A 27146-nucleotide genomic window follows, 5' to 3' on the forward strand; every position below is an offset into this window, starting at 1 on the left:
AATACCTTCAACTAAAGGACGGATGGCCATAAACTGTGTTACATATCCTCAATATCTCGATACACTGTAGATTGGTTTCTGATGATTATGAACTGCACGGAGTGTAGCATCAACCGTCCTCAGCTTGCATGCCGTTTACTTGTGATCAGTTCCTTCCGCCACCTAGATTAGAACCTGCGAGCTCCGACTGAGGTGCAACAATTTGTACATCATGTCTTCGTGAGCTCCTCTACGGAGACAAAAGGCTCAGATGAAGAAAGCCGGAGTCTCATCTGTAGTACGAAGCACATTTACTTCATAACTGTCCAAAACTATGAATATACAAAATACAATTCTAAGGCCGACTGTTGTTTGTAAAAAGTGTTTCCTTATGATCCTCTAGTGATACAGGCATAGTGATAAATAGGTTGTATTGCCGAACGGGAACGTACAAAGGGGAGGGGGGGGGGCATGCGGGTCATTAGCAGAGCAGCCTCTCCCACGGCACCCAGTCCCCACCTTCCAAAGCAAGTAGTCCACTAAAATCGCTTATTGAAAGATGATCAGGTGCTGGTGGAAGTAATGCTGGGAAAACAGGTCGTGAATCGTGCTTGGATAGCACAGTTGGCAGAGCACTTGCCCGCGAAAGGAAAACGTCCAGGGTTGGAGTCCCGATCCGGCACACTGTTGTAAGCTGCCAGGAAGTTTACAAATTCAAAGCGTTTATATTTTTATAAACATAAGTTTCCAACTTCTTCAGTTAACTGTGGTAGAATAAATGACTTCTATAATTTACATGCTATATTTAACACGGGATACTTTCCATTTTCTTGCCCTCTCTGAACGGCCACTGTCCGTGGAGAATCTTTCAGGCAGGTAAAGGCGCCAATTGACGGGGTGACCATATCTGCTGCCAGCCACAAATCGTACACGATGCGGAAGTCGACAGGAGGAACCGGCATACCACAGGATACTGACTAGGCCGACTGACTTCCTGAAATTCTAAAATGACAAAGACCCAGCATTCCTACACTTACACGCTTGCATAACCGTAGTCTTCGGGCCTGTGTTCACAGTTAGAGCACTAAGTGAAATATAATGGTGAATACACATTAGGATTTTATATCCTGTAAGTTTTGGCGTTGTCCATGTTTCCTGAGTTTGTTGTTATCGTAGTTTTTGAATCAGTTGCATGATACATGTGCTCCTCAAATTTTCGGATAATTGCAATTAATACACTTTTTTCTTCTGAACTGCTATTTTTTGTAAGTTACTGTAAAGGTACAAGGTGAGTCAAAAAGAAAGAACGGATTTCAGTTGTTAGAATACATTGCACATGTCACTGGATAGAGGAAGGTTCGCGAGTTAAAGGTCCCTATTTATTGAATCGACATCTTCAGCAACTGGATTCCTGAGCTATTGAAGAGTAGCTGCCATAGGCGGGCCTAAAACTGTCTGTTATGCACCCCCCCCCCCCCCCCTGGGCTGCTCGTCTTGGGGACTTAGAGGCCTCCCTGTGAACACATCTCGGATGCGCTCGTCGTTTTCATCAGACGTGCGTGACCGGCCAGTACTCTTCCCTTTGCATATGCAACCAACTTCCAAGAATTTTGTATGCCAGTCATAGATCAGCTTTTAGTCTTGCTGAATTGACGGCGGAATGCACGTTGCACTTGAACAGTAGACTGACTTCGCGAAAGTACCATCACACATAATGATTTCTCTTGTGGTGTAGTCGCAATGTTGCTACAAATAACAACGTAGCTGTGTCAAAACTTTGAACCTTCCTCTATGCTGTGACGTACGCAACGTGTTCCTGTCTTTCTTAGTTTAAGTCACCGTGTGTAATACTAAGTGCTGAAGCGGTTATCCATTCCCACTTGCAGGTTGTCTGTATAACGATTTCCAGGGCAACAAAAAATTTGTTTTCGGTATTTCAATTAATTATTGATGAAATTAGATTTAAAGTGCTGCCATAATCTACGCAAGAGGTATAATTTCAGGTTAAAGGTTTAACACTATATGATAATTATTGAAGCTAGAAACTGTGTTTATTTTGAGGCAATGTAATTCGCAGCGCGCCAATTACCCGAAATTCATCCAGCACTTGGCTGCTTACATCAGACATACCTTCAAACGTTTTGGAAGCTTTATCTCCCTGAAACAAAATAAACACAAAATAATGAAATAGAAAAAAGTTTATCGCTTACATGTTCGCTGTTCAGACATAACGTTTTAATTTGCAGTTTGTTTGCTTCTAAATCGATTAGACACCCATTTTGCAGACAATTTCCGTATACACAACCGACCTACAAAATTATATCTCGGTACGATACATAAAACGATTACTTAAAGCAGGGAAAATTACCAGTATGTACCTAGTATGTTGACAACAAATTATAAATTATTTTTATAATATTGCGACATTTTGTATATCACCAGCTGATAAACGCACCATTGCCCGTGTATTCATTTGCCAATGGCGTCTGCTTCGCGTCTCTACGACGCTATTTTTTGGACATCTGTATGGCAACGCCTCTTCATGGCTCTATAGACCGCAATTCTCGCCTACAGTCGTTTGCGCTTAGCAGTTGAAAGTTGTCAAAAGCGCTGCCAGGTGCCACAGGTTTCCTTAAGCTGACTGGACTGTAGCAGTATCGTAAAGCAGTAAGGAACAAATGCATTACAACTTCATCCACGGCGCGATACATTTTCACGCATCTCAGTGTTTAAAACGTAATATCTCTTAAAGTATGTGTCGTACGTTGATATACGCTTAATTTCTATGTTAGAGCTCATTTTAGTTTAGTCAGTATGTACTGTACTTCCTCGATTCACCGCCATGATTTCATACGGGATACTCTACCTTTGCTGCTAGAACATGTGCCTTTACAAGTACGACACAACATATGGTTCATGCACGATGGAGCTCCTGCACATTTCAGTCGAAGTGTTCGTACGCTTCTCAACAACAGATTCGGTGACCGATGGATTGGTAGAGGCGGACCAATTCCATGGTCTCTTACTCTCCTGACCTCAACCCTCTTGACTTTCATTTATGGGGGCATTTGAAAGCTCTTGGCTACGCAACCCCGGTACCAAATGTACAGACTCTTCGTGCTCGTATTGTGGACGGCTGTGATACAATACGCCATTCTCCCGGGCTGCATCAGCGCATCAGGGATTCCATGCGACGGAGGGTGGATGCATGTATCCTCGCTAACGGAGGACATTTTGAACATTTCATGTAACAAAGTGTTTGAAGTCACGTTGGTACGTTCTGTTGCTGTGTGTTTCCATTCCATGATTAATGTGATTTGAAGAGAAGTAATAAAATGAGCACTAACATGGAAAGTAAGCGTTTCCGGACACATCTCCACATAACATATTTTCTTTCTTTGTGTGTGAGGAATGGTTCCTGAAAGTTTGGCCGTACCTTTTTGTAACACCCTGTATTTGTGTAGTTACATTCAGTGGCAGATGTGGATGCTGCCTGTGAAATACACTGAGGTGATACGCCATGGGATAACTATACGCAAGCGTACAGGTGACAGTAGCAACGTTTACACCAGGTATAAAAGGGCAGTGCAATAGCGGAGCTGTCATTTGTACTCAGGTGATTAACGTAAAAAGGTTTTCGACTTGATTGTGGCCGCACGACGAGGATTAACTGTCTTCGAACACGGTATGGTGGTTGGAGCTAGACGCATGGGACAGTCCATTTCGGAAATACTTACAGAATTCAGAATTCAAAATTCCAAGAAAGACAGCACAGAGTGTGTGCCGAGAATACCGAATTTCAGGTATTCTCTCACCACGAACAAAGCACTGGCCGACGGTCATCAGTTAACGACCGAGAGCAGAGGCGTTTGTAGAGAGTTGTCGGGGCTAACAGACAAGAAACACTGCTTGAAATAACCGCGGAAATCAGTGTTGGGAGTACGACGAACGTATTCGTTAGGACATTTTTCGTTAATGGGCTACAGCGACAGACGACCAACGCGAAACTATGCAAACAGCACGACATCGTCTGCAGTGCCTCTCCTGGGCTCGTGACCTTATCGGTTTGAGCCTAGTCGGCTGGAAAACCATGGTCTGCTCAGATAAGTCCAGATATCATTTGATAATAGCTGATGTTTGGGTTCGAGAGCAGCTCAGACCCCACGAAGCCATTGGCCCAAGTTATCAACAAGGCACTGTGCAAGCTGGGAGCGGCTGCATAATGACGTGTGCTGTGAAACTTCCTGGCAGATTAAAACTGTGTGCCGGACCGAGACTCTAACTCTGGACCTTTTCCTTTCGCGGGCAACTGCTCCGCCAACTGAGCTACCCAAGCACGACTCACGACCCGTCTTGTCAGCGCACACTCGGCTGCAGAGTAAAAATTTCATTCTGGAAGCATCCCCTAGGCTGTGGCTAAGCCATGTCTCCGCAATATCCTTTCTTTCTGGAGTGCTAGTTCTGCACGGTTCGCAGGTGAGCTTCTGTAAAGTCTGGAAGGTAGAAGATGAGGTACTGGCAGAATTAAAGCTGTGAGGACGGGTCGTGAGTCGTGCTTGGGTAGGTCAGTTGGTAGAGCACTTGACCGCGAAAGGCAAAGGTCCCGAGTTCGAGTCTCGGTCCGGCACACAGTTTTAATCTGCCAGGAAGTTTCATATCAGCGCACACTCCGCTGCAGAGTGAAAATTTCATTCTGACATGTGCTGTGTTTACACGGAATGGAGTGGGTCGTCTGGGCCAACTGAACCGATCTTTGACTGGAAATGGTTACGTTAGGCTACTTGGGATCCATTTGCAGCTATTCTTGGACTTAATGTCCCAAACAACGATAGATTTTTTGTGCATGACAATGCAGCATGTCACCAGGCAAGAACTGTTAGCGATTGGTTTGAAGAACATTTTGGACTATTCGAGGGAATGGTTTGACCACTCTGATTGCCCAACATGAATCCCATCGGACATTTATAGGACATACTCAAGAGGTCAGTTCGTGTACAAAATGGCGCAACGGAAGCACTTATGAAATTATGGACGGCTGTAGAGACAGCATGCCTCAATATTTCTGGAGGGAACTTGCAACGAGTCCATGCCACGTCGAATTGCTACACTACACCGGGCAAAAAGAGGTCCGACAAGATACTAAGAGGTATCCCACGACCTTTGTTTCCTCAGTATATGTTGCCAATAAAGTTAGTAGTGCAGAAGTAATAAATTTAAGCTTCGTGCACAATGCAGCAGTTTTTTCACGCATCTCATTGTTTATGACGACGTATGACTTAAGCTATGATAGGTAGGTGGTCTTACCTACCCCCAGGGAGTTTTGTCTAGCACGAGGGGCACTCCAAAAGAAATGCACACTATTTTTGTAAAAACACAGTTTTCATCCTGCATGTGTGAAAGTTTTACAGTGTGTAGATACATCCTTCCCGCTTGTTTTCAAACTTAGTTCGGGGACTGATGACCTCAGCAGTTAAGTCCCATAGTGCTCAGAGCCAAACTTAGTTAACCTGTGCCCGTGAGTGGCGCCGTCACAGCATGTCTTAAAGATGGCTGCTACACTTGACGTTCGTCAGAAGCAACGTGCTGTCATAGAATTCCTGTGCTGTGCAAACGAGACAGTGGGAAACATCCACAAGAGGTTGAAAAAGGTGTATGGAGATGCTGCTGTCGATCGCAGTACAGTTGGTCGGTGGGCAAGCAGGTTACCTGATGAAAGCGGGCACGGCAATGCTGAGGATTGTTCTCGCAGCGGCAGGCCTCGTACTGCACACACTCCAGACAATGTGCAGTGTGTTAACGAATTGGTGACTGCTGACAGACGCATCACAGTGAACTAATTGTCACGCTACGTTGGGATTGGGGAAGGAAGTGTTTGCAGAATACTGAAAGTGTTGGCGTTAAAAAAGGTTTGTGTCAGGTGGGTTCCCAAGATGTTGACAGTGGCTCCCAAAGAAACAAGGAAAACGGTATGCAGCGAACTTTTGGAACAGTACGAGATGGTGGAGATGAATTTCTTGGAAGAATTGTGACAGGTGATAAAACATGGCTCCATTATTTTTCACCAGAGACGAATAGGCAATCAATGGAGTGGCATCATGCAAATTCACCCAAGAAAAAAAAATTCAAAACCGCACCTTCTGCTGGAAAAGTTATGGCTACGGTGTCTTGCGATTCCGAAGGACTCTTGCTTGTGGACATCATTCCAAGTGGAACCACCATAAATTCTGATGCATATGTGACGACACTGAAGAAACTTCAAACTCGACTGAGTCGTGTTCAACCACATCGGCAAAAGCAGGATGTTTTGCTGTTGCACGACAATGCACGGCCACATGTCAGTCAAAAAACCATGGAAGCGATCACAAAACTCGGATGGACAACACCGAAACACCCACCTTACAGTCCTGACTTGGCTCCATGTGACTATCATCTCTTTGGGAAACTGAAAGACTCTCTTCGTGGAACAAGGTTTGAAGATGGTGACTCCCTTGTGAACGGTGCCAAACAGTGGCTCCAACAGGTTGGTCCAGAATTTTACCTTGCGGATATACAGACACTGGTTCAATGATGGCGTAAGGCAATTGAGAGGGATGGAAATTATGTGGAGAAATGAAAATATTGTTCCTAAAGGATGTATCTACATACTGTAAAACTTTCAAACAAGTAGAATTAAAGATGGATTTAAAAAAATAGTGTGCATTTCTTTTGGGGTGACCCTCGTAGTAAGGGATATGTCTAAGGACTTTGTTGAAGTCGACCCATTAGTTCAGGAGATGATGTGGAACATCGCAGGCATGGATGGATGGATGCATGCATGCGTGTATGTAATCAGTCATCTTTGTGTCATTGAAAGTTGAATTTGAGGGAGGGGGGAGGGGTGGAAGAAGGGAGGGAAGGAGGAAGAAACCGTAACTTGCTGTAAGCTCTTTCACAACTGAATCCCGAATTCGCGCCTGTTGCAGAACAAAAGAAAGCAGCGTGAGAGGTCTTTGACGCGTTTGTACAGCGACTCGAATCAGCACGGAAATGTGCACCGGATGGGAACACATGCGTACTGCACGATACGGAAAAAAACGCACCTTCGAGGACATTGCGGAAGAACTAGTTTCCGCCCAGGCATTGGCGACCGGAGAAGCCTACCAGGAATCGCAGACGGGCCGTAGCGTGACAGGAAACCTGGAGCGGTGCGAAAGAAGCGCTGCCCACGCGAGGCGTGCGCAAGTCTGCTGGCGTCGCCTGCTGGAAGCCCCTTCTGCAAACACTGGTGGCGGACGTCGCCGCCTGTGGCGTCAGCGGCGAGGCCTTGGCGCCAGCCGCGCAACCGGTGCGAACCGGACAACTGCCAGGCTCCGACCGCGGAAGAACCTGCGCGGAGTGTGCGACAAACAGACACCGTCTAGCGTGGTGCAGGCAGACTCTAAGGTAGATGTGGACTATCGCGAGAAACCCTACCTACAAAGCCTCGAAAACGGTCTTCAAATGGTGACTCTAGGAATGGACAAGATAACTCCCTAAATATCGCTCCCGTAGGATCTTGACGTGAATGGAACGGGGAAGAAACCTAATTGGTATAGTGGGGATTACCCTCCGCCATGCAATTCACAGTGGTTTGCAGAGTGTAGAAGTAGATGTTTGGAATGCCAATATAGTCCATTCCTAGAGTCACCATTTAAAGACCGTTCTCGAAACTTTGTAGGCAGGGTTTCTCGCGATAGTCTACATCTTAGAGTCTGCCTGTTCACGTTCTTCAGCATCTCTGCCACGCTCCCACGGATCAAATAAACCTGTGACCATTCGTTCTGCCCTTACCTGTATACGTTCAATAATCCCTATTTGTCCTATTTGGTACTTGTCCCACGCACTTGAGTAATATTCTAGGACGGGATTGTAGAGACACCAATAGACGAATGCACTAAGCAGGTTCAAAAGGATGTAGCTTCGACCAGTTGCTCGCAGATGAAGAGACTTTCACAGGGTAGACTACATGCAAAACTACATTACACCAGTCTTAAGACGAAAACACCAGTAGCAGCTGATGATTATTTTTTGTCCATTTTGCTTATGTACGACAAAGAAGTTTAAAAAGTTACAAAGATAAATGTTTCCAGTGGTCGGTTGTGCAGGTTTAAAATTTCTTGAATCACTATAAGTTAATTTGTTATGTCACTTTGACAAGCCGTTGGCAATAGCAGCTCTACCAGCATCATGCAGTTCTCATAACACTGTTCTCGTTCACGCCTTGTTATTACGACACATACACAGAAGTGACAAGTCATGTAATACCTCGCAATATTATGTGGGACCTTCTTTCGCCCGCTGTAGTGCAGCAAATCGACGTGCTGCTCACAAAGTCGCTGGAAGTCGTCTGCAGAAATACTTAATCATGCTGCCTCTATAGCCGTCCGTAATTGGGAAGGTATCGTCGGCGCAGAATATTGTGCACGAACTGACTTATCGATCATGTCCCAAAAATGTTCGATGGGATTCTTATCGGAAAATCTGGTTGGCCAAATCATTCGTTCGAACTGTCAAGAATGTTCTTCAAACCAATAACGAACACCGAGCGGTCTAAGGCGCTGCAGTCATGGACTGTGTGGCTGGTCCCGGCGGAGGTTAGAGTCCTCCCTCGGGCATGGGTGTGTGTGTTTGTCCTTAGGATAATTTAGGTTAAGTAGTGTGTAAGCTTAGGGACTGATGACCTTAGCAGTTAAGTCCCATAAGATTTCACATACATTTGAATAACATCGAACAATTGTGGCTCGACGACATAGTGCATTGTCATCCATAAAATTTCTATCGTTGTTTGGGAGCATTAGGACCATGAAAGGCTGAAAATGGTCTCCAAGTATCCGAACATTACCATTTCCAGTCAGTGATCCATGTAAACACAGCCCACGCCATTATGGAACAATCGTCAGTTTGCACAATGCCTAGTTGACAACTTGGGTCCATGGCTTCATGGGGCCTAAGCCACTCTCGAACCCTACCATCAGCTAGTACCAACTGAAATCGGGAATCACCTGCCCAGGCGACGGTTATCCATTCGTCCAGGGTCCAACCGATATGGTCACCAGCCCAGGAAACTCAATGCAGGCGATGTCGTGCTGTTAGTAAAGGCACCCGCCACGGTAGTTTGCTGCCACAGCCCATTAACGCCAAATTTTGCAACACTGTCCTAAAGGATATGTTCCTCTTACGTCCCACATTGATTTCTGTGGCTATTTCGCTCAACGTGCTTCTCTGTTAGCACTGAAAACTCTAAGCGAACGCTGCAGCTCTCGGTCCTTAGGTGAAGGCTGTCTGCCACTGCGTTGTCCGTGGTCAGAGGCAATACCTAAAATTTGGTATTCTCGGCACACTATTGACACTGTGGATCTCGGAATGTTGAATTCCCTGACGATTTCCGAAATGGACTGTCCTAAGCGTCTAGCTCCAACTACCACTCCGCCTTCAGTCTGTTAGTTCCCCTCGTGCGGCCATAATCACGTCGCAAACCTTCTCACATGATTCACCTCATTTCAAATGACAGCTCCGCCAAGACACTGTCCTTTATACCTTGTGCACGCGATACTACCGCCATCTGCATGTACGCATATTGCTATCCCATGACTTTTCTCACTTCAATGTAATAAACTGTGAGGTCGCTTGATTCCAGTTTTCTTCTCGTTAGAGGTGACAATCGCCTTTATTGCACTCTCTTCTTCCTCGATTGTGTTTAACGGACAGTTTTTGGCAACCTCTGTTGGTGTCACGAAAATGTAATTCTGGAAGACGTTAGTAGACTTAAAAGGACGATCGTGCGATGTGCTACACTGGTGAAGACATTGGACTCTTTCAGGTGGAGTGGCGATCAAATTAAAGGTCAGTCTTCAAAGATTGATTTCCCGTGGTTTGTAAGGCAAGTGCTACATTGGGTCCGTTGGACAGAACGTGACTAATTTCTTACCTAAATGCCCTAATTGAGGTTAAAACACTCTGCATTTTCCAGCTGTCCGTCACGGACGCACTAATTACGCCGGTACCGACAATTCACTATCCGTGGAAGTTGGTTACGCTTATCGAAGTAGCGGGGAATGTGGCACCGGCGATATTGTAAAATAATTTGACGAGTGGTACTAGACGTGTAATGTGATGGAGGAAAAAATGCTTTAAGTACAGTGTGAAAAGAGGCTCACAAATATTAAGACTGATCTTGGTAAGATTTCAGAGTGGTGCAAAGATTAACAGCTTACATTAAGAAATGTAAAACTGCGCACTTCACAAAAGAGGAGGGAAAAAAAAGTGGTTCCTTACGACTGCCGTATCAACGAGTCACAAATGGAATCTTTCACCTCATACAAGTAGCTAGGTGTAACATTTCGTAGGGATGTGAAACTGAAGGATCACTCTCGACTCAGTTGTAGGTAAAGCAGGTGACAGACTTTAGCTTGCTGATGAATACTAGGGAAATGCAATCAGTCTACAAAGATGATTGCTTACAAGTCACTCGTGCCACTCATCCTACAGTATTAAAGTATGTGGGACTCGTGCCAGATAGGATTACAGAGAAGAGCAGTGCCAATGGACGACGGTCTAGGTTTGTGAGACCCGTGAGAGATTGTTAGAGGTGCTGAAGAAACTGAAGTGATAGACCCTTGAAAGAAAATGCAAACTATCCAGAGAAATTTTACGATCCTTGCGTTTTGTCCAGAGCTTTGATGGACATCATCAGATGTGCATTAGCGGAACGAGAAGCACCTCCTAAGATGTCCAGCGCAGCTCTGATCGAAACACTAGGAACAGAAAAGTTTTAGAGACCACAGAAGAGACGCCAGCAGCTAAGACGTCCTGTCGTCGAAAACCTTCATGGTTTATCCAGATAAAGCCTACTTACAAAGTTTCAAGAACCAGCTGTAAATGAAGCATTTAAGAATATATTACAAGCCCATACGTATCTCTCGCGTAGGGATCGTGAGGGCGCGCATTTGAGTCATTCTTCCCGCGCAAGGAACGAGAAGCAGCCTGTATAACGAGTACAGAAAAAGTACTCCCTGCCATGCACTTCAGTGATTTCCACAGAATGAATGTAAGAGGGCCAGTAATGACTCCTGTTTTTCTTTTATCTGTAAAGAATTTCAAATGCAACTACGTAATTGAAAACCACACCATTAAAGATTAACTTATGACCTTTCAGTAAAATCTGTCCATTTCCACAGTTTTGGTCCATGTTGTAAAAAGGGGCACGTGTTCCACTGTGCCAAATTGAACTATCTTGCTTCCGAAGCCATCGACAGACGGACGTTTTTTTACGGCCTTCTGATTTTCAAAGTGAATCACGCGATGAGCTGTTTTTAGTGGCCCGAACAGATGGATGTCTATTGGTGATAGATCAGGGCTGTATGAGGATGAGGCAAGAATTCCAATTTTTACAGTATCTTCAGTGGTGTGACGACTGATGTGTGGTCTTGTACTGTCTTGCAAAGGAACATCCGCCATAGATGTTGTTGGGCGAACTGAAGATGTATTTTCAGCTGTTTGAGGGTTCTAACTTACTGGACAGAACTTATTGCGCATCCCTGCTCCAAAAGATGAACCGTAATTAGACCCAGAGAGTTGCGTGGGGTCCCAGCAGTCGCCGCCTGCCGCGCCGTACTTCGTCAGCCAGCGCTGTTTTCAGCTTCGTTACAGCGACGAAGCCGTCGTCCAACGGTGCTAAACCCCACCTTCTCAGCACCTTACATATTTTTTCAGTCTTTCACGAATGCAGATGGGCGTTTCACCTTCATCGTTCAAGAATACTACCGCATAATGCAGGTTAATACGAACATCGATGCCAGCCATTTTGCAAGCGACTTCAGTACTGACATCTCTTGACTCAGAGTTACTACTGCAGTTCACTGGAGAAGCAGCAATTTTTCACTTACAGGTTATTTAAGGAGAAAAAAATAGGACACATTGTCTTTTGACTGACCCTAGTAGTAGACATGGGAGGGCATTACCACGAAAGCTTGGCGCCAATAGACGGAACTGTTATTGTCAGGTTATGGTTTTAATCTTCTGTACAGTCGCGTCATAAGCTGAATGCGAACGAAATCGCTAAAAGGGAACTTCGGAAAAGTGTTTTCGCATACTGTTGGGTACATCTCCCATAGTGAAGGCCTTGATTGAGTACAGCACGACCCTGAGGCTGACCCGTGTTCAGATAGCGTTAAGTACTTCAACAGCTGTATGTCATATCACTGCAGAGTTACATATTCGATGAATCCTCAGAACTGTGAAAGTACGTCTGTAATGCAGAACGATTTACCAGTAACCTCTGCCATTAAAGTTGGGCGAGCGTCTCTGCGAAGTTCCCTGCCAAACGGGCAAACTTGACCACATTGCGTTACTCTTCACATTCATGCATAGCTACTCCATTTTCTTGGAGTTCCCGTGGGTTGGAGACACTGACGTTTTACTAATCGTTTAGACGTCTTCGGTAGAGAAACTGTTATTTCTCTGAATGCCGCCAGTATGGTGACGGAGCACAGGAAGGTGGTGCTGTCGCACACGGCTCAGCCGCGGGTTGGCGCTAGGCAGCCTGCCTCGTGTGGACTTACAGGACCCCACGCAGGTGCCTCACCAGCTGTGGCGAGCACGGCAAGGTGCGGCGCTCAGCGGATGATGCAACTCTGCAGCGAATGTGCTCAGACGCCGGCCCCGACCAGGTGGCTCGGTCACCACGGCCCCGCCTCTGATAAAGCGTGTGTGGCGGCGCCGCTATCGCCGGCGGCATCTAACATGCCTGCCGCTCCGATATGACGCTCCTCGCATCACTAGACGTTGAGGCTCAAGCGCTGAGCCCGACTCACGCTAGACCTCAACGGAATGGAATGTCAGGTGACCTCACCGTCAAATTACACTACTGGCCATTAAAATTGCTACACCAAGAAGAAATGCAGATGATAAACGGGTATTCATTGGACAAATATATTACACTAGAACTGACATGTGATTACATTTTCACGAAATTTGGGTGCATAGATCCTGAGAAATCAGTACCCAGAATAACCACCTCTGGCCCGAATAACTGTCTTGATACACCTGGGCATTGAGTCCAACAGAGCTTGGATGGCGTGTACAGGTACAGCTGCCCATGCAGCTTCAACACGATACCACAGTTCATCAAGAGTAGTGACTGGCGTATTGTGACGAGCCAGTTGCTCGGCCACCATTGACCAGACGCTTTCAATTGGTGAGAGATCCGGAGAATGTGCTGACCAGGGCAGCAGTCGAACAGTTTCAGTATCCAGAAAGGCCCGTACAGGACCTGCAACATGCGGTCGTGCATTATCCTGCTGAAATGTAGGTTTTCGCAGTGATCGAATGAAGGGTAGAGCCACGGGTCGTAACACATCTTAAATTTAACGTCCGCTGTTCAAAGTGCAGTCAGTGCGAACAAGAGGTGACTGAGACGTGGAACCAATGTCACCCCATACCATCACGCCGGGTGATACGCCAGTATGGCGATGACTAATACCCGCTTCCAATGTGCGTTCACCGAGATATCGCCAAACACGGATGCGACCATCATGATGCCGTAAACAGAACCTGGATTCATCCGAAAAAATGACGTTTTGCCATTCGTGCACCCAGGTTCGTCGTTGAGCACACCATCGCAGGCGCTCCTGTCTGTGATGCAGCGTCAAGGGTAACCGCAGCCAGGGTCTGAGTTGATAGTCCATGCTGCTGCAAACTTGGTCGAACTGTTCGTGCAGATGGTTGTTGTCCTGCGAACGTCCCCATCTGTTCACTCGGGGATGGAGACGTGGCTGCACGATCCGTTACAGCCATGCGGATAAGATGCCTGTCATATCGACTGCTAGTGATACGAGGCCGTTGGGATCCAGTACGGCGTTCCGTATTACCCTCCTGAACCCACCGATTCCATATTCTGCTAACAGTCATTGGATCTCGACCAACGCGAGCAGCAGTGTCGCGATACGATAAACCGCAATCGCGATGGGCTACAGTCCGATCTTTATCAAAGTCGGAAACGTGATGATACGCATTTCTCCTCCTTACACGAGGCATCACAACAACGTTTCACCAGGCAACGCCGGTCAACTGCTGTTTGTATGAGAAATCGGTTGGAAACTTTGCTCATGTCAGCACGTTGTAGGTGTCGCCACCGGCGCCAACCTTGTGTGAATGCTCTGAAAAGCAAAGCACTTGCATATCACAGCATCTTCTTCCTGTCGGTTAAATTTCGCGTCTGTAGCAAGTCATGTTCGTAGTGCAGCAATTTTAATGGACAGTAGTGTATGTTGGGTTCACCCTAGACAGTGTGTCAACTCGACGTCACTTCACTTAGCCCAGTACCGAACGGCTGAAGTCAGGTTTGAGAACCATCTGAGGTACAAAAAGTCGGAATCTAGTGAAAAATTGCCCGTTTGTTTCTGTCTTGGGTTCTTCTTTCCTACTCGCGCTAGCGAAACGTTAGAAAAATCGTCAGACATCGGTGAAGAACCCAGAGACGGAAGAAAACAGGCAATTTGTCAACAAGTGGACACTAAAGCCTTGACAACTTTGCACCGCACAATTGCCATGTTTTTCCTAATATTCTAAAAGAATACTTTACTCTTCAAGGAAAATTTGTTATAACACTTGCGTAGTATAAATTTTGTGTCAAGCCGTATACTGATTTTGTGCATGCAATATTTTTCGCTTATTGATCGCATTTGTACTCGTATTTGAACCCACCCGGTTAACCGCACGTGTTGACGCCTTCGCTTCCGCAACAGGGAGGTATGCCGGCCCAGCATCGAATCCGCCCGGCGAATTAACGACGAGAGGGTCGGTGTGCCGACAAGCTTGGATGTGGTGGTATTTAGGCTGTTTCTCACATCGCGTTTGGTGAATGCTGCGCTGGTACGCATGTCCCTCTCAGATATACGCTACGCCAAATTTAGAACACTTGTTTAGTCTGTTCTATTACTGTCCTGTGGGGTGAATAGAAGATTGGTCTCCTTCAAAATCTCGCTCAGCAGCAGCATTTGCATGTAACAACCAAGGTGGTTCAGGCAAAAACAGCATGCTCTCCATATTTCAGCTTGTGTTCTAATAGTCATTTTGTGCTGCAGAAAAGGTCAAAATACTGTTGTTTCAGTATTAAAGTGGAACATACCGCACGAAGCTAGTTATTTACTGAAGAACCAAAGAAACTGGTGCACCTGCCTAATAGCATGTAAGGACCCCCGCAAGCCCGCAGAAATGCCGCAACACAACGTGGCATGAACTCTACTAATGTCTGAAGTTGTGCTGGAAGGAATTGACACCATGAATCATGCAGAGCTGTCCATAAATCCGTAAGAGCACGAGGGGGTGGAGATCTCTTCTGAACAGCATGTTGCAAGGCATCCCAGATATGCTCAATAATATTTACGTCTGGGGAATTTGGTGGCCAGCGGAAGTGTTTAAACTCTGAAGAGTGTTCCTATAGCCACTCTGTAGCAATTCTGGACGTGTGAGGTGTCGCACTGTCCTGCTAGAATTGCCCCAGTCCGTCGGAATGCACAATAGACGTGAATGGATACAGGTGATCATACAGGATACTTCCGTCGTGTGACCTGTCAGTCGCATCTAGACGTATCAGGGGTCCCGTATCACTCAAACTGCACACGCCCAACGCCATTGCAGAGCCCCCATCAGCTTCAACAGTCTCCTGCTGACATGCAGGGTCCATGGATTCATGAAGTTGTCTCCATACCCGAACACGTCCGTCCGCTCGATAAAATTTGAAACGAGACTCGTCCGACCAGGCAACATGTTTCCAGTCATAAACAGTCCAGTGTCGGTGTTGACAGGCCCAGGCGAGGCGTAAAACTTTGTGTCGTGCAGTCTTCAAGGATAAATGAGTGGGCCTTCGGTTCCGAAAGCCCATATCGATGACGTTTCGTTGAATGATTCGTACCTGACGCTTATTGATGGCCCAGCATTGCAATATGCAGCAGTTTGCGTAAGGGGTGAACTTCTGTCACGATGAACGATTCTTTTCAGTCGGCTTTGGTTCCGTTCTTGCAGGATCTTTTTCCAGCCGCAGCGATGTCGGAGATTTGGTGTTTTACCGGATTCCTGATATTCACGGTACACCCGTGAAATGGCCGTACAGGAGAATCCCCACTTCATCGCTACCTCGGAGATAATGTGTCCCATCGCTCGTGCGCCGACTATAACAGCACGTTCAAACTCACGTAAATGTTGATAACCTGCCATCGTAGCAACAGTAACAGATCTAACAACTGCGCCGTACTCTGCCTGTTCACGTATCTCTGCATTTGAATACACATGCCTATACTAGTCTCTTTGGCGCTCCAGTGTAGAAAGAGCAGGTTGCCAGACAGATCGGAAGAATTCTAAAGAAATTAAATCATGAAAGAAGTAGGTTGCAAAACCTTCGTGCGACCTGTTTGTTCAGTGGTGCTCGTCGGTCTGGAACTCGCAAATGTGGGATTCAGAGGCGATGCAAAGAAGAGCGACCCTAGAGCGTTAGAGAGAAGCGCATAAGGCTCCAGTTGCAGGTGGTACAGGTGAGACAATCTGCATCGTGCAGAAGTTTACTGTTCCGAGAAAACACCTATGTAGAAAGTCAGGTAGTACAGTACTTCCCCCTACATAAATTTCTCGCAGTATCCACGACAGGAAAATCTGAACAATTAGAGCTCATACGGAAGTTTACAGATAGTCGTCTTTCCCACACAGCTCTTTCGCGAGTGGGACAAGAAAACAGGGGGGTGGTGGGTGGTGTCAGATGGTACCGATAGTACCCTCCGCCACACTCTTTAAGGTAGATTATGGGTGTACAGCTAGAATGTCTAACTCATTTTACGCCATATGTGGGTTGTAGGACGATGAGGCGTGCGGACTCAAATCGACGATGTGTTCTCGAGTTCTGAGACTTGAGTGTGGGAGCAAGATTTCGTTTGGAATCTTGTCAAACCTAACACACCGGAGACGGTACTCCCAGAAACTTTACATATACATGAAATGTATTCTCGCAGTTGCGAATATACGCCGGCCGAAGTGGCCGCGCGGTTCTGGCGCTGCAGTCTGGAACCGCGAGACCGCTACGGTCGCAGGTTCGAATCCTGCCTCGGGCATGGATGTGTGTGATGTCCTTAGGTTAGTTAGGTTTAACTAGTTCTAAGTTCTAGGGGACTAATGACCTCAGCAGTTGAGTCCCATAGTGCTCAGAGCCATTTTTTTTGCGAATATAAACAAACACCAACTATATAATGGAATGACAATGAAAATTCGTGACGGATCGGGTCTTTGATTTCTCGCTTTACGCGGGCGGTCGCCTCAGTCGCTTTGGCCATCCCTGCACGACTCACGGCCAGACACGAACTTCCATCAGTCTCGTTGAACGACGACATACGCGAGTCGTGCAAGGTTAGCCAAAGCGATTTAAGGCGACCACTCGCGTAAAGCGGGAAATCTGCGTTAGAGGACTCCATTTTAATGGTACATTAGAGGTCGCAATTTTTCCTAACTTCGAATATACGCAGAAGAAACAAGAGATTTGAATTATCTGGACCAAATGTACAGAGGCAAGCGATATACTTTGTCCGCGAGGTACTATACAGTGCATGAAGGTGGCTACTTCGTACCAATATCAACGTTTTCCTGCCCTATTCCATTCTCCTGTGGAACGAGGGAGGGAAAATAGCTGTACGTATATTCCTCAATACGCTCACAAATCTTTCTACGTTATTCCCATGGCCCCTACACACGAGGTATGTGATGAAGCAGCAGAACTGTCATATAGCCATCCTCGAATATTGATTCTCAAATTTGCCTAAAAGGGTAACCCTTCGCCTTGCTTTCAAGTATTGCAATTTAAGTTTTCTGAGCAGCTTCTTCGCTAACTCGTATGGACAGAACCGATGTGCTCTGATCCCAACTCTGGAGCGTTAGTCTCGAACTGATTGCCTTGAATGCGCTTCCTTTGTAGACTCACTGCGCTTTTGCCATACTACTTTCATTCTCCTCCCTCCCTACTCTTTTACATGTCCGCCCCCAATTCGTATCAATTCTTGATGTTACTCCTTAATATCTGTGTATCATGGGACGAGTTCCAAACGTTACTCACTGCTCTTCTAATCGGATACTATTGACTTTTTTCTCTTTGCTATGAACGTTTTCTTCCATTTGTCCTTCATTACACCTAATGGAAATCCAGCGCAGCGTACGTGTACGTTTGATAGCAGGCTTCAGACACTTCAACATCATCATGTGACCGCGTTTTTCGCTGTTCCGTTCTTGACCCGCGACTATGTGGTATTAAACGCCTGCACCCTGTTAATTCCAAAAAGTCTACGGCCTGTAAGGGCGACCTGGTTGTTCTCTGTGCACGGTAACTGTTGTCTTCGTTGAACTTAGGTGCCTACAGACATATTTTGCTGCAGTGGTGTGCAAGACCTACTGGTCCACACATGCTGTATTCTACGTATGTCAATGAGTCTCTCTCCCTTGTTAGTTGAGAAAAGGTAACTATACACTTCGCTCCTTCGATGCAAGCTTCCTTTATAACCGCATATCATTAGTTTCTAGTTATGAGTCACTGGCACAATGAAACGATTCTCCTTACAATCTACAGTAACGATCTCTCTCACTTGCATTTCGAAGTAGGTTTTAACACATGGCGTTATGTTTTGTTTTCTATTTCCCGTCCCCCCTCTTCCTTCTCCTCCTCCTCCTCATCCTTTCCATTCCGTATGTTCACGGAATGGGGAGACAGTTCCTACCAAGATATGATCATAAATCTTTCGTTCGAATTTTTAAGGTTGAACGTGAAGAAGTCTTGACTGATAGAGAGAACAAAATCTTCGAAACAAGTAACGAGCAGAGCGTTCTCTATAAACGGCGATGATGTTAATCTGTGAAAATTGTATGTCAGATATGAACGGGGAAAAGTACCGCGATAAGCACCAATCTTATCATGTCCTCTGATTTATTTGCACGAGACCTTTGGGTGGTGCCCGCTCACATTGTAAGTCTCCTTTTCTGGCCCCTAGCCTTACTGATGTGTGTGACACACACACACACACACACACACACACACACACACACACACACACACACACACAAGAGAGAGAGAGAGAGAGAGAGAGAGAGAGAGAGAGAGAGAGAGAGAGAGAGAGAGAGAGTGTGTGTTTAAACATTTCACACAATTGTTTCCATTAGCAACATAGCTAAAATGAAAAAAAGGTAGTGATTATTACCGCATTAGGAAATGAATCATAGGTACGTATCGTGCTGTTGTTGTTTAACGAAACTACCTGTCTAAGCATGTTAGAGCAAAGTGGATTTAACGTCTTGTCTGGGAACAATTCGAAGTATGGAGTAGTTGGAAGCAGCACATGTGCACCCAAACCTGAAAGGTGCAACAAACCTTTTGGTCAGTCTTCCATGGGACTGTAAGGTTTTACAGAAATCACATACGCTGTTCCAGTTCTTTGAGAAGAACCTGTCTGTGATGGAAATTTGCCATATCTCGGAAACCGAGGTGAAACAGCACGTCACAAAAATTTCGACTCGACGTTATGAAAAACCAGCAGAACATTCCTTGCATTGTTAGAAGACTTCTTGGGTGTCGTTGAAAATACGTTTGGGAAAGCAAGTTCAGTTTTATGAAAGGCAAGCTTCCGCGTACGTTCTATCACTGAATGTGTAGATTTCTGAACGTAGTATACTCGCTCAACAACTTGGAGTATTTTGCATTGAAAGAAAATTTCGTAGTCTTATTTCTGAGTGAAGAGATAGTTACCAATTAATACTCATCTTCCGAAAGTATAGCATTGTATTAAACTTTTTAAACTCAATTTAATGGTGAACTTCAACGTTGTTTTCAGAGACTATAATGACACATCCGAACAAAGACGCGATTATGTTGCATTCAGTTTCTGACGAGTAGCAAACCATTAAAAATCATCTAAAGTTACAAAATGCCTTCAATATCTAAGTGCACCCGAATGGCGTGATGTTCGGTATTCCAGTTCAATAGAGAAAAACAAAGTTTGCTATCGTAAAATCTGTCGTCTTCCAAAACTAGTACGGTACTTCTTGTTAAAGGTTATATTCCAGACTAACGTTGGTCTGGAAGTTGATTCTTTCGTGACCTGTAAACCTTCGCAGCACTTACACTTATTGTGAGTGCTTCTTCTTCCGATTACATCTCCAGCGCACAGAAACAAACGGAGCTCCTCGTTTTCAGCAACCTGTGAGACAGTCGAACGCTAACTGAGTGATTAAAGCTTGCAGCCACAGTAGCTGGAATTTCCCCCGTTGCACAACGCGCGTCGTTCAGGTTGTCTTGCAGGCTAGTATGCCTGGTTACGTCAAAGGCGCGTTGGCGAATAGGAAGGCGGGACAGCACGACGACCAATCAGGAGGCGCAGACCAAGGGGTGTGTGGAGGGCTTGGCTCCGTATAGAGCTGGCAGCCAGAGCCGCTCGTAGATATCATTCATTTGTGAGGCAGTGCTGTGTGACAGTGTATTCGTGGCGCGTAGTTTATTCCGTTTATACTACTGAATCTGCGTATTCTTCGCCATGGGTATGAGGAGCAATACCAGTAATAAGGTGAGCGTGCCTATAGAGAGTGTTTTATTGATTTTTAGGACATGCTTTCGTGAAGCGATATAGCGCTGGTGTATGTGAAGATCGTTTTTTATCGTTTCTGAGTGGCTTTGACTGACGTGTAAAGTACGCCAAAGTAACATTTTTAAAGACTGGTGTAAGATACACAGGCATTTGCTTAAATTGTTTTATTGTTTGTATATCGCAATTTAAACTATCTAAACGTTAAGTGCTAGTATCGAATTCTTGTCTGCACCGCGGTCTTATACAGAAGGTAGGAAAAACGGTGAAGAAACTTTCAAATATATCTAGACCATTCAAGATAAATTGATTACTTCAACATTTCTGATCTTCGAATAGTTTAAGCTCTGCTTATGTTCCGTAGGCCCAGTTGCGACACTTGCTGCTGTCGAAATGCAGGCGTGTGCTTTCGAATTGTGCGCTTTGAGTTTTGCGATGATACGACTAAGTGAACTGCTCTAAACTGTGAAAATAAGAAGTCAACTGGGATAAGAAAGAACTAACGAGAATATTTGCATCAGCGTTTCTGCAAAATCATAGAAAAGCCACTGTTGTTAAGTCGAAGTTGAGTAATTGGTGTGTTGCACACTGTTCATGTGGCAGCGTTGTTTTATCTCATAACTTTTTGTTGACCTCGGTCAGCACGCACTTCGTTTGCAGGCACAACTGTACCGCTAATCTGATTTTGCATGTGTCCTTTTATTTGCAGATTCGTGAACAATGCAAAGAGCTGATGCTGTCAGATCACCAAATCCACCAGATCATGGACAGACTACTGGAAGATATAAAGTTGGGGCTAGGAAAGGAGACTCACGCGAAGGCCATTGTGAAGTGTTTCGTGACATACGTTCAGGACTTGCCCAATGGGAAAGGTAAGCTTGATCTCTCTCTTCCTCCCCCTCTAACATGGAAATTATTTAATTTTTTGCTATTGCTTTAATATGTCAATGTTTTGTTTATTAGAACAAGGGAAGTTCTTGGCACTTGATCTGGGAGGTACAAACTTCAGAGTGCTTATTATAGAACTAGAGGGAGAAAAGTTTCACATGGATTCTAAAATATACGCCATTCCTCAGAGTATTATGCTTGGAACAGGTGTACAGGTATGTTGTTACACTATAATGTATTATTGTGTTCACTATCTCCCTCTTTCCTTCTGAAATCAATCAATCAAACTGCCCTTACTTTTCAGCTGTTTGACCACATTGCTGAATGTTTGGCAAACTTCATGAAAGAGCATCAGATGGCCCATTTAAGATTACCACTGGGATTCACCTTCAGTTTTCCACTCACTCAGAAGGGTTTGACAAAGGGATACCTGGAAAGGTGGACCAAAGGGTTCAACTGCAGTGGTTGTGTTGGTGAAGATGTGGTTCAGTTGTTGAAAGATGCTCTAGCAAGGAGAAATGTAAGTGTATTATTGATTTAAAAAAAAAAGCTTTACTTAGATAATACACGGTATTGCAATCACATCAGATATGTTGATCAGCTTGGAAAACAAAGGGTAAATATTCCACATGACTTTTAGGTAAACATTAAAACTATGAAACAAATCTATAATGCACTGTTGAAAATGATTTTCTGCCAGTGGAGCGTGTAAGTCATCTCGTGCAACTGGGCCCCTGTTGCTAACCATAGAAAATGTCATTTCAGTGGTGTTTTCTCTTGTGAATCAAAGTGAAGCCACGCAAGGCAATTTGGTCTTAATATGAAACATGTTATTTTTAATACTGAATAGTCAGTACAAATAGTTTACGCATCTCTGAATTAGTGTGATGAGATAACCTACTATCAAGTCTATGGAACAGCTGTATTTGAATATCTTAATTCAGTCACTGTGAAGTTATTAATTCAATGTTAGTTTCCTTCACACTGAAGACAATAGCCAATAAATGTTTTTGGCTGACTGGGGGGTTTTCAAAGTATGATCAATGCAGTCTTGTCTTTAAATAGCCTTTTGTTCAAAAACTTGCTTGGGACATGACAGTTTTAAAATCGTATTTTATTTTTTGATACGAACAGAGGTGGTCAACCCAAGTTGGGAGTATCCTCAAAACCAAAGTTATTTCTTTGAAACAATGTGTAAAGTGTAGACAGATATGATATCTTCTCAAAGCCCAAGAGCGGTTGATTGTGCTTACTGGTATTCACATTCAAAAGAAGACGACACAAATCCTCATCCACATTTAGGGGTTTCTTCAGTTCAATACATCAGCAAGGGTGAATGCTGAAATTGATTAATTGCTGAGGAAGTTTGTCACTATCCTTCCCCATTCTCATTATATCATTATTGGCAAGAAGTTAAACCAAAATTGTACATAAACACACTGAGTTATGTCAGCATGAAGGGAATCTTTTTCTATCTTACTTCTTCAACAACAACAACAACAACATCTAAATAGCTTTGCCAGATGAAAAGAGCTGCTTCAGCTCTCTTTCTACAGAGAAATTGTGTGGTCAGCTCTAAACTGGCAAAGTAGCAAATTGTGGACTGTCCAATATAAAAATCACTTTGCAAACTTTCCTAGTACCGATTACTGTGATAATGCGGGTTACTAACACATGCACTGTTACATAATTGATAAGTTATAAATTGCATTATATATTTTTATACTGAGTACTTAAGTGATTTGACACCAAAACGAAAGACAGCTCACTACACAACTCATGATGGAAAGTGCTCTCCGTAGAAAGTTGTACAGCTCTTCAACATATCTGCTAGCAGTAATAGTAATAATGGTAAGAATAAAATATGAATCTTCACGAAAGATAACTTCATTATTTGTATTGTAAACCTCAAAATAATAACTGCATCTATTTGAGTAGATAGAAACATAAAGAAAAAGAAAAGGATAAATGGCTACACACACACACACACACACACACACACACACACACACACACACACACACACACACACCAGCCATGTCCATTATCTTTGACCATACTCTGGTCTGAGGGCATTCGTGTTTTGAAACAGTATTTTTTCTGTTTTTCTAATATTCATACTAGATATTTTATTAGTGAGTAGCTATATATGCTTTTCTTTTTATTGTTGACGTTCGAGCCTGGAGTTTATATTGTTGGAGTAAATATATATATAAGGTGTTAAAAAAATGTTGAATATTTTGAGGGGTGATAGTATCCATAAAAACAAGAAAAAATTTCAATAAATATGGCCTCTAGAATGTATAACTTAAGAGCTCTGTGAAACACATCTCTTCTGATGAAAAAGTGCTCATAGTTGTTAAGGTATCCATTTTAGAGCCCATGTTTACTGAGTACTACCATCTCTCAAAATGTTACTCTTTCAACGCCCTGTAGAACTGAAAATTTACATGGGGTATATGCGTGTAAAATATTTTGTAAAGTAGATGTGTATTGACTCCCTGATTGATTTAAATTGCACAGAATTTGATCTAGTTTTAATTTACCTGATTCATGAATAGAATCACCAGTACACTCAATGTTTTCAGTGTCTTACAAAATTGAGAGTTGTTTAAAGTACAAAAATATTGCGTGCTTTCAGGATATCAATGTATATTGTGCTGCTGTTATAAATGATGCCATTGGAACACTAATGTCTTGTGCCATCATATCTCCCAATACTCGAATAGGTCTCATTATCGGTAAGTTGAGTTTATTATTGAAGATGGCATGCAGGGTTATTTACCAGCAAGTACTTCATGAACATTTCTGTTGATAGCATTAAGCTCAAAAAATTCTTAAATTAATTTCACAATCTTTGTGAATATTTTTTATTGTTAATGAAGTACTTGCTTTAAAAAATGTATAAATTTTTTGACAGGTGTTCCTCTGGGTGGCTACTGTTGCAGTTTTAAAATTATTAATCTCTTTTGTAGCTAATCAACTTTATATATCATTTTAGGATGTGCAGATTGATGTTTGTGGTATACTCAACGACACAACGGGAACGTTAATGTCATGTGCATGGAAAAACCACAACTGCAGGATAGGGCTCATCGTTGGTATGTTCAGATTCTTATCAGTGTGCCACATGCTTGGCAATGCTTCACTTGAGCTTCAGAACTACTTCCCTGTTTTGAAACTTTGATTGATGCTGGTGATGGAACTGATGCATGTTCTGTAGCTGCTTGTTTATATATTTTCATCCAGTAAACCCTTCTCCTTTCTTTTCTTCAAGAAATAATTGTATTTCTCTTCAAGGCATAATTTTTTACAATGCAAGTATAAGCTTTAGTTTTTATGCCTCTTCAGTGTGTGCTTCTGCAACATTTATCTCTCCTTTCCCATCTGCACTACAACTCCATAAGAAAACTTTTGCAGATGACTACAGATACTGCATTATCAATATCAAATATTGTTTTTATTTTTTTTGTTATCTTTTAAAGAAAATACATGTTGCCATTGCTATCACTACCACATTAAAACATATGTAGGTATTACAAAAATAAGAAGCAGTTGTAGATACTTTCTATTCTGTTGGCAAATCATACCATTACCTTCTTAGTTGTACAGGAAAACAATACTTCGGAGATGAATTGGGCACCACCTATATGCGAGTAGACAGCAATAAACAGCAGAGAACCTAAACTCTGCTGTTTATTTGTACTTCAGAATGCTCCAGTGGACTGTCATCAACTTGTGATGTATGGTCCACCAGGGTAACAAAGTAAAAATATTTCTGCAGAAACATGCAGAGGCCATTTGTGAAGCAGACAGATCATCAAAACAATATCTTGCACTTTGTAATTAATTTTTCTTTTCAAATCTCTCTTTTTCCAGATCAGTTCTTAAAAATAGTTAATCATTTTTTATACTTGAATTCCCCACCACTTCTTGCAACACACACACACACACACACACACACACACACACACACACACACACAGACTCAAGAGTTCTCTGTTAGTTCTAAACTTAATTGCTTCACAATTCACAACAGACACTCCATTTTGCAATCAGTGTCAGTGGAAATTCGTTGCACTATTGTTGAGGTTGTGAGCACCAACTGATGTTACTGCCCCCATGTGTATACGTAGCACACTTATGCCTGCTTGTTTTGAAACAGTATTTTTTCTGTTTTTCTAATATTCATACTAGATATTAGCTTTTTCTGATGTGCTACTGACTATGGTAGAATGTGCAGCTTTTGTACAAAATTTTCTCTGTGCTAATGAGACTGTATTTTAGTGACATGCATCTTGTATTGCTTTTGTGTGTGCTTTGAGTGTTCTTAATGTACATGAAGATTATTAAATCTGTTTTCAAGTTTGTATCTGTAGTTGTTTTATAGAATTTAATTTTATGTATAAAAAAGAGAGATTTGATATTTGCTATTGTTCAATGTGTCTTTGATACGTTTTACATAAAAAAATAATCAAATTTCGTTAAATTGACGAAAATGCATCTGAATGAATAAATGCTTCCTTGCTCTAATGTGCAATAATGGAGTGCCATAAAGCAAGTTAAGTAATTAAAGGGACACATCTGTAATGGGAGTGAAACAAGTACAGCTCAGCATATTTTTCATGGTAACTGCTAATTTGACACTTTGGTCATCCTCATTATGTTCCGAGGAAAAATAACTTAGTGTTGCAAAAGTAAATTGTACCATTACGCTGAGAATATAGCGGACTGAGGAAATGTTAGCAAGCCAATATGTAATTCGTAACTCCATAGTGACCACTATGTGGGGAATGATTATTGTGGTGGATTATTATTAATATTAATCAGTAACATTATAGTAAAACCGTGTGCATCACTCACTCACTCACTCATTTTATTTCAGGTTAATGTTTAAATTTGGCAACAAGATTGCACGACTCGTTGGCCGTTTTCCACAGTATGTCCTGTCTTTTCCTCCACATCAGTCACAGGCAGTACTTTCACATTAGTCCGAATGAAAGATGTGGCCGTCCCTCTCAGGTCAAACAGAGTTTTGACCATTGAAGACAGAGACGATCAAAGCCTGCAACTGTCATTGTTTGGTTTTAAATTAGATCAGGTGGATATTCAAACCAATCTTCTTTCCACTTCCCAGTTACGTTGAAAATGCAGTTGCTTGAAGACAGACCGAGGATAGCACTTGTGACTTCAGAAGTATAACTGAAAGATTCTGGAAAAGTGCTATTTAGATCTGCATTTTGACCTGAATATATGCCTTTTGCTGGCAGATGCTCTACTGATTGAACTGTACTCACTCAGGACCTGCCCTTGCAGCTTTACTTCTGCCAGTACCTCTGTCTAGATTGAGTTCTTATGGGGCTCTGTCTTCTTGGGAAAGTATTTCTTCTTGGATCTGGAGGAGCAGTATTGGACAGAACAGGTAGGCAATGAATGGGAATGCATTGTACAATGCCAGTAATGCTCCTCATTGTCTTATTCAGGTGTACACTTGTCTCAGCTACTGTGTGCTTTTCTTTCATGGTTGCACAGTATTCAGCAGCTGAGTACCCAAGTTAAATTGCAGCATTGCATATAGTATCTCCATTTGCTCCCCAAGTGTTTCCAGATATTCTGTGAAGTAGATCTACTCTAGAGACAAGCTTCTTTAAGAGGTTTATG

General features: G+C 43.5%; 1 protein-coding gene across 7 annotated transcripts in view; it reads left to right on the forward strand.

Annotated features, from left to right (window-relative positions):
- LOC126259158 (hexokinase type 2) overlaps positions 1-27146 on the forward strand; it is a 431236-nt gene that overhangs the window by 397686 nt on the left and 6404 nt on the right. For 5 of the 7 annotated variants that reach the window (XM_049955707.1, XM_049955703.1, XM_049955709.1 and 2 more), the window contains exons 2-5: positions 21307-21469; positions 21561-21700; positions 21790-22005; positions 24487-24586. In XM_049955707.1, the coding sequence (XP_049811664.1) occupies positions 21307-21469; positions 21561-21700; positions 21790-22005; positions 24487-24586 (619 nt within the window). Of the gene's footprint in view, positions 1-20421; positions 20580-21306; positions 21470-21560; positions 21701-21789; positions 22006-24126; positions 24227-24486; positions 24587-27146 lie in introns of those variants that run through there. The other 2 variants (XM_049955706.1, XM_049955704.1) reach the window with 2 other exon arrangements.

This window comes from Schistocerca nitens, chromosome 5 (genome assembly GCF_023898315.1).
Source record: "Schistocerca nitens isolate TAMUIC-IGC-003100 chromosome 5, iqSchNite1.1, whole genome shotgun sequence".
NCBI lineage: Eukaryota > Metazoa > Arthropoda > Insecta > Orthoptera > Acrididae > Schistocerca > Schistocerca nitens.